Here is a 7,988-nt window from a genome sequence, read left to right as displayed (position 1 = left end):
TTCATGCCTGTTTATATTATTCTGTGTGCATGTTGAAAAGTTACAAATATTGGAAAAGTCTAGTTAGATTCTGTAAGTTATGATTTGAATGGGAAATCATTTCCTTACAGGTACATGCTTTGGAGTTGGTGGCCTGCTTATGAGCTATACAGAGTAGCAATTACAGTCCTGAGGGTTTGATCTGATCAATGGATTAACCCCTCTATGAATTCATAATCTGATGGCATTATCAAGAAATGAGAAAGAGTAGAAGACGTGTCTAATTGCAAGAAGATCTGACCTATGTGTCTTGTCCCCGCTCCTTCTACTCCGTAGCACTCTGGCCACCATCACAAACTGAGCAGCTTTTCCCTCTTAGGGCTACGACACTGTCGCTGACCACAGGCCAGCAAGTCAAGCTTTTCATTTATGTGTCAGAGGCCCCGAGACTAAAATATTGCATGTTCTATTCTTAGAGATTAGAGTAAGAAAACACTACCAGACTTACACTCAAAATAACAGTACTGTGCTTTCTACCCTCAAAGCTGAGGCCAAAATATTAAAAGAGAAAAATGCAACCACTTGGAAGGAGTCTATAGGGAATGGTTGCTATGGAAAATGTAAGCTGTAGCATGTGCCAAGTAGATCTTCAGCCTGACATACTATTCTTAATGACATTTCACATACACAGATGTCAGATCATTGATAAAATGGACCGGTGATGTTTAAAAAGAAGACATATCGATGCCAAGCTTAAAACACACCCAAAAGGAGAAAGCAGTTGAAAAGTTAATTATCTTTATGAACTTTTACCCTGCACCACTATTTACATATTGCTGGCTGGGCTGGGCGGTAATATTGGAGACTATAAAGCTGATGTTCTTTACTTTTTAAATTTCTAGAAGCTGTAAACAATGGATTCGCGCCAGTAGGTAGCTTAGGCTTGTGGAGTCATACGTGAGCCATTTCTCCTCCTTCAGAAATTCAAGCTGCAGGAAAACTGCCTTTTCCATCCCACCAAAGCCTGTGGCCCTCCTCTGTCACACTGGACAGAAATCTCAGGGATTCCCAGTTCCTGGCCTTTATGCACAAGTCCTTGACTCTATATAATGGTGTTTTATAAACATCCATGACAGGTGACATCATCTCCTATGTTGTCTACTATATTAAAAATTACTTGAGCTGGGCGGTGGTGGCGCACGCCTTTAATCCCAGCACTCGGGAGGCAGAGACAGGTGGATCTCTGGGAGTTCAAGGCCATCCTGGTCTACAAGAGCTAGTTCCGGGACGGGCACCAAAGCTACAGAGAAACCCTGTCTCAAAAAACCAAATAAATAAATAAATAAATAAATAAATAAATAAATAAATAAATAAATAAATAAAAATTACTTGACCCTCCCACTGAGAAGAATAGTATTGGTATGACTGTTTTCTTATTCTATTGAACGAATCTCTCAAGACTGGATGCTTTAGGCACTAAGATAATCACAGAGGAACTATAACTGCAAGCAGGTCCTCTCAAAGCACCGCTCTTTCCTAGCAGCAAGCAAAGAGGGGGTGGGGAAACGACCCGATGACATGGTGAGAAGCTTCTCGGTGAAGCGAGTCATGTGTTCACCGAGGCATGGCCAGTGGGGACAGAGCAGAAACTTGGGATGGCTCCAAAGAGGGGAGGTACAGACTGACTAACCAGTGACACACCCAGCGAGACTATCTCCAAGTAAACCTTCACAGAGGAATAAAGAATGTTTTTGTCGGAAGACTTCCAAGACTTCAACCGCAAGATGAGGAGATTGCTGACTGATATCAGTAGCCAAATGATGTGTTCAGATCACAGAAACAATTGTGCCAGAGCAAAGCAGGGCTATGGATATTCATGAAAAAACTATTTTATATTTTTTAAGTATGGAGGGTAACAGCCTGTATGAATACTAGCCAACACTAAAGAAATGAGACAGACTATGGATATCACTGATAAAACTCAAAGAGCTAAAATAACCTAAGAACTCTAGTCAGTATTTTCATTAATTTAGAGGAAAAATTTTTTAAAGGAAGGGGTAGTGCCTATCTCGCTGCTAATAAAGTCAAGAGAATGTGTATCTAAAACAGTGTAAGAACAGAGCAGGCAGCGGTTCCATTGATAAACATCTGCCTACATGCAAGCATAAGTACCTGAGATCAGATCCTCTGCACCCACGTAAAAGCCAGGCATGAGAGTCTCACAATCCCAGCATATGGAAGGCAGAGGTAAGGGGAGCCATGGATCTCACTGTGCAAACCAGTGACAGCAAGCTGATCAACTCCAGATGCTGTGAAATTTCCCATTGCAAACAAGCAAGCTAGAGAGTGACCAAAGCGGGCACCCAGTGATGAAGTCTTCTCCATGCACAAACACAGATGTACACAACACACATACATACAGAGAAATGTATGTAATACACACACACACATGCACAGAGTAGTAATCTTCAGCTTTCAGCTCACTAGATACCAAATCAAACTTGCTAGGACGAAGATTATTACCACAAACAGGCTCACCCCAATCGTCCATCAACCTGACAAATAAATGCACAAGAAGTACTTGCTACTCAGATGTGTGCCCTGTCTGAGACTCCAGTGCAGAGGTGGCTTCCGTGTGGAGTCTGACATGCCCCTCTGCTATCAGTGGAGCGATTGTAAGAAGGTCCTCTGACTCCAGATGTGGATAGTGTGGAATGCCAGTTTAAAGAAAGAGCAGCAGTCTTGAAGGATCGAAGCTGCTGAAACTACGAGATAAGACAGCAAGAATCTCACTGATGGTACAAATTAATGAGATTGCTGAAATGGCAATTTTATTTATATAGACATATAGATAGATTTGTATAGATATATGCTTTATTAACAGCATAACTATATATATATATATATATATATATACTCTATAACATGTATGAATGTAGCTAAGTATTTGTTATCACTATTAGAGAAGAAATTACATTTATTTTAATTTGTATTAGTTTGGAACAATTCAGAAATATTTCTACTCTAATTTGTTCTTTTTTGGGTCAAAACAGTGTTTTTAGTCTTACTTGTAATGATATGCCCATCACTTAGCCTAGGTATAGTTTTTAGGAATCATTTCAAACCACACAGACCAGAACTGTACATAAGCTGCAGTTAAATCCAGAACAGGTGTCACAATGAACAAAGATCTGAAACCAGTCAAAGATCAGAGAATGAGAGACTGCATAGACTTGGCCCTAGATGGACATCTGTATCTTCCCACGTCCTCCCAGGGCTCTGGGAACATATCAAAGAAGAGGGGCAAAAAGATCAGGAGAACCAAAGTGGAAATGCAACAGAGTAGGTGCTTGTATGAACTCACAACTATGAAGCCAGGCACAAGTGGGGAGTGGGAAGGTGGCTGTGAAGTCCCACCTCTACTGAGGAACTATTGGCAACTGGTGCTACTAGGAAAGGGGAGTCAGTTTTCTGCCCCACTAAGCCTATACACAGTACATACTGGCAGCACTAAATGGACAAACTGGATTCAACAACAACAATAACCAACCAAAGCAAAAACAAAACAAAAGACCAAAACAATAAACGAAAAACCATGAAATTGTGAGGAATAGTGGGGGCGGGAGAAGAGGATTTGGAGATGAGGGAAATGGGGGGAAGACTTTACCCAAACATAGATGAATGCATGAAACTCTCAAACAACTAACAATAAAGGAAGAGGCGCCACCATGAGATGTGGTTACTCTAGCCACACATTCTGAGCAATCGCTAATCATTAGAAATATGTAAAACACAAGGGACCTCTTTAAATAGAACATCTACTTAGTCTCCATACTCTCGTAAACTAAATATAACAGCACATTTTCGTAGACACATTTCTGTAAAGTGCCATCTAATTCCTCAAGATTGTGGAGCTTAGTATCATAGATAGCTCCTTTTCTGCAAACCCTTGCATAGCCAGACTCAGCGATAAGGGTCACATGGTTCTCAAGAAAGGCATTTTCTCTCCATCTTCTGAACACATAAGAAATCTCTATCTTCTGAACACACAAGAAAACCCTTAAATGGTACAGTTTTCAAATCAAGATCATTCCTCCTCTGTCGCCCACTGGGCAGACCATGCAGCCTAATTGAGTTTAAATATTTCTCAGTAAGGATTGTGGGCACACAGCTGAGTGAGGAGGAACAGAAAAATCTGCAACTTCATCCGTGGCCCTGAAGGTGCGGTTCCAAGTATACATTAGGTAAAACTACATAAATCGACATTTCTCTGAATCACAACTGGTTTAACAGAGATCTGTAACCAGTCAAAGAGACTCGACGGAACTTTATATGGAATGAATTAATGATATTAAAGGCGTTTGGACAGCTGCCAAGAAGGATGGTTCAATGGCCATCCTCCTAGCAATGCATGTGGACACCAAGTTCCACAGTTTATGGAAACCCAAACTGGGATTGAGCACAGCAGTTCCACGAATCAGGCAGATTAAATGCCCTGATCTCTGCATTGCAAACATTAAATCACTGGTAAATGTGTATAAAAGCTAGGTCACCTCTGTGAACATCCAAAAGTAATGGGAAAAGGAATCTAACCCTTTCTCTCGGAATCTTTATTGCAAATAGCATCCTTCGAAGGGTGAATCAAAAGTATCTAGGGGCACCTTGTGAGCCAGCATGATGGTACACACTGGGCTCCCATCACCAAAAAGAAAGAAAACATGCAGGTTCTAGTAGCTCACTCCCAGAGTGTACATGTGGACAGATTCCAGAAACATCTACGTGATAAGAGGCTAGATTGGAATTACCAAGTGCTTTCAAAATACTTGGGTGGGAACTCAAGTACATTCTTATAATTTATTTGCCTACTTCTGCAACTCATACTTTTCTCTAGAATTTTATCCTTTCCCTCACAGGCCCATCTCTTATCCACAAAGGTCACATGTCTGGTTAACTGGAGACTCAAACACTGCACAAAGCAAACACTGTGGACCGCACACCATCAGTCAGGGCACCAGCCTGGTAACTTCTGGTAACCACAGCTTGGAATGCAGCTCACAATGGCATCTATTAGCTAAGTAAACAGCCAATGACTCAAATTGATTTCGGCAATGTAATGACTCCACTTAACCCTAAAGAGACACTTGCCACAGTGATCATTGTATCTTCCTGATGAAAGGGATCCTGTATATTAACTTGAAAATGAGGCAATTATATAGAGTGTGAGCTATAGTCAGATATAATCAAGTCCCTCTTCAACTATCTGCCCATAAAGCAATGACAGGCTCTTGCTTATTTACTAATTAAAAATAATATATATTTTACCAACACTATCTTTAGATACCAAGACTGATAACCCCCCTTCTCTACTGTCTCAGACTGGGGAGGTGTCAGCTTACAGAGATCAAATCTCACTTGGGACCAAGGACACAACCCTGTGACTGTGGAGAGCGAGCCTTAAATACTTACTCACACAGCAGAAGACCATTTTCTAGAGAGGCTCGAAAATCCTTGGTTTCAAAATTCTTCTCAGTCACAGCCTGAAAGACAGACGTGGGCATTCAGTAAATCGGGACGAGAAACAAAGTAAATTCACAATGCTGTTAACTAACAAGCATTTGATGTTTTAGTTGAATGATTTGCTCGTATCGCCAAAAGTCATTCCTCATAGAAATTGTGTACTATTCTGTGTTATAACCATGTTAGTGTGAATAAGTGTGTCCTGTGGTGTAATCATTTTATTGGATGATAGAGTAAGGTTACAGAGGCCATGAATTTGAGGAAGAGCAAGGGTAGATGGGAGGGATCAAAATGAGGAAAGGGAAGGGGCAATGTTGTAACTATACTACAACCTCAAACAAAAATGAAGAAATATTTTTTAAAAACTAAATTTTTGTTTGGTTTTTCAAGACAGGGTTTCTCTCTAGCTTTGGAGCCTGTCCTGAAGCCTCTTGTAGACCGGGCTGGCCTCGGACTCAGAGAAGTCTGCCTGCCTCTGCCTCCCGAGTACTGGGATTAAAGGAGTGTGCCACCACCGCCCGGCTAAACTCAATTTCTAACGAGTTTCAAAAGAGAACTATGGATGAATCAATAAGAGTAAATTAAGATATAAACTGGAGAAAACTACATTTGAAAGTCGTGAATCTTACATCCCAGGTCAGGTAAATGGGTCAGGTGCATGATGCAATAATGTCCACCATTCTCCTCTCTCACTGCTGCTGTGTCTGCCATTCACCCAGAACTCTGGATTCCATGATGTTCCATAGTGCCTGAGATTGCTACAGCCAGATAGTAGGCCTGAGAAGTCAGGTGATAACTTCACAGCTGCTTTTCTACTCAAAGTTAGCAGAGCAGAGCATGGTGACGTGTGTCTATATTCCATAAGACCGACAGACACACACATGCATACACACAGACAGGCACAGACACACACACACACACACACACACACACACACACACGGGACAGGGATAGAGAGAGGAAAGGTAGAGATATTGACTTAGTTTCTCATCATAAGTGTCTGGCCAGGCTGTGATATCCTCAAACCCAGGAAGAAATAGAGGGTCCATCTCCTGTATGACATCCACTCAGCTGTAGAAAATTAAACACAATCCTTCTGTCTCTGTTCCTACTGGAACACAGAGCTGAAGGTTAATAATAAAGAAGCAAGCAGCTTTGCCCTCTTAGAGCTCAGGCATAGAAGTAAAGACCACATTTAAAAGCATAGTTTTAAAAAACTGCCTAGACAGAATGATGTACTTACTCCTTTCAGAATTACCAGATTAGCTCGGATAACCTGAGCAACCAACTCCAGAATTTCCCCACAAACACATCAAAAACAAACTCAAAGTGAGGGTGGACCCACGTATGAAAAACACCAAGACAGCTAATTCTTCAGAAATCTCCTCCCAATAGTCAAAGAGCGAGACCCAGAAATGCTCGACACAGAGTCACTATCTCCAGTCCAAGCAAAACCCTCGGGAGCACCAGCATAGGACAACCATGACATTCTCAAGCCATTTAGCTGACAAATGGTGATGGAGAAGAAAGGCTGTGATCTGCAGACATAAGAAGAGCAATGCAAAATGACAGTCACCACAGTGCACAGCCAGTCCAGAGAGCAGAGTGTAGCAAGTGACAAGAGGGAAAGGACTTGAGGTACACAAAGCTTAGCTCACCTCCACTTTCACTGCCTAAGAGCGATGAGTTATCAAACACATTAAATCATCTCCCCGAGTCTGCAAATCCAAACAGGGAAAATAATCGCAAGATCATTCACATGTAAAGGCTGCCAAGAGTGTCCACCTAACCCATGACACGAGTGAATTCTGACGTTGTCACTTGTCCATACTCTAGAGTACTTTAACACACAGCCAGGCTGAATTATGCCTAGAATCCTATTAAATAAAGTCAAGATGCTGAAAAAGAGCTATTCAGAAACCCTAACTGCCCCCCAAAGGGCTCACTTTAAAAGCCTACAGAGCAGGGGCTGGATAGTTGACTTGGTGGTGAGAGCACTGCTCTTCCAGAGGACCCAGGTTCAATTCCCACCACCCACACGGTGGCTCACAACCATCTGTAACTCGAGTTTTTACAGTAGGGTAACTTCTCATTATCTATTCACTTCACACGGCAGGAAATTCAGTCCTTCTTCTCACTCACGTTTCACCAGAGAGAAATGTGAAGGTAAGGAACTCAGCTGTCCAGAAAAATCAACCCCACGTTCATTAGATTCTAGAAACCTAAATTAACGAACCACACCACTACACCTTCAAAATTCATTCTTAAGTGTTGAGAGTTTAAACGGCTACTCAGATTTCTCAACGTTCATTGTTTTTAATAGTCTGACTTAAAGATGCATTGTCTAACCACAAACTGAGTATGTGTGTGTACACATGCGTGTTCGTGTGTGTGATAATGAAAATAAAACTTGGATACTCTAATATCTCATACAATGAAAATTCTTTCTGAATACTTTAATCTTCTCTAGACATTTTATGCACCTTAGAAAA

The 7,988-nt window shown here is 41.4% G+C and overlaps 1 protein-coding gene across 3 annotated transcripts in view; it reads right to left on the bottom strand.

Annotated features, from left to right (window-relative positions):
- The window catches only part of Lmo7 (LIM domain 7), a 193,363-nt gene that overhangs the window by 132,282 nt on the left and 53,093 nt on the right, over positions 1-7,988 (bottom strand). For all 3 annotated transcript variants that reach the window (XM_026788357.1, XM_026788359.1, XM_026788358.1), the window contains exon 2: positions 5,446-5,516. In XM_026788357.1, coding sequence (XP_026644158.1) covers positions 5,446-5,516 — 71 coding nt within the window. The remainder of the gene's footprint in view (positions 1-5,445; positions 5,517-7,988) is intronic.

Source organism: Microtus ochrogaster, unplaced genomic scaffold (genome assembly GCF_000317375.1).
Source record: "Microtus ochrogaster isolate Prairie Vole_2 unplaced genomic scaffold, MicOch1.0 UNK2, whole genome shotgun sequence".
In the NCBI taxonomy this organism is placed as follows: domain Eukaryota; kingdom Metazoa; phylum Chordata; class Mammalia; order Rodentia; family Cricetidae; genus Microtus; species Microtus ochrogaster.
This window is presented reverse-complemented; position numbering and strand designations above follow the sequence as displayed.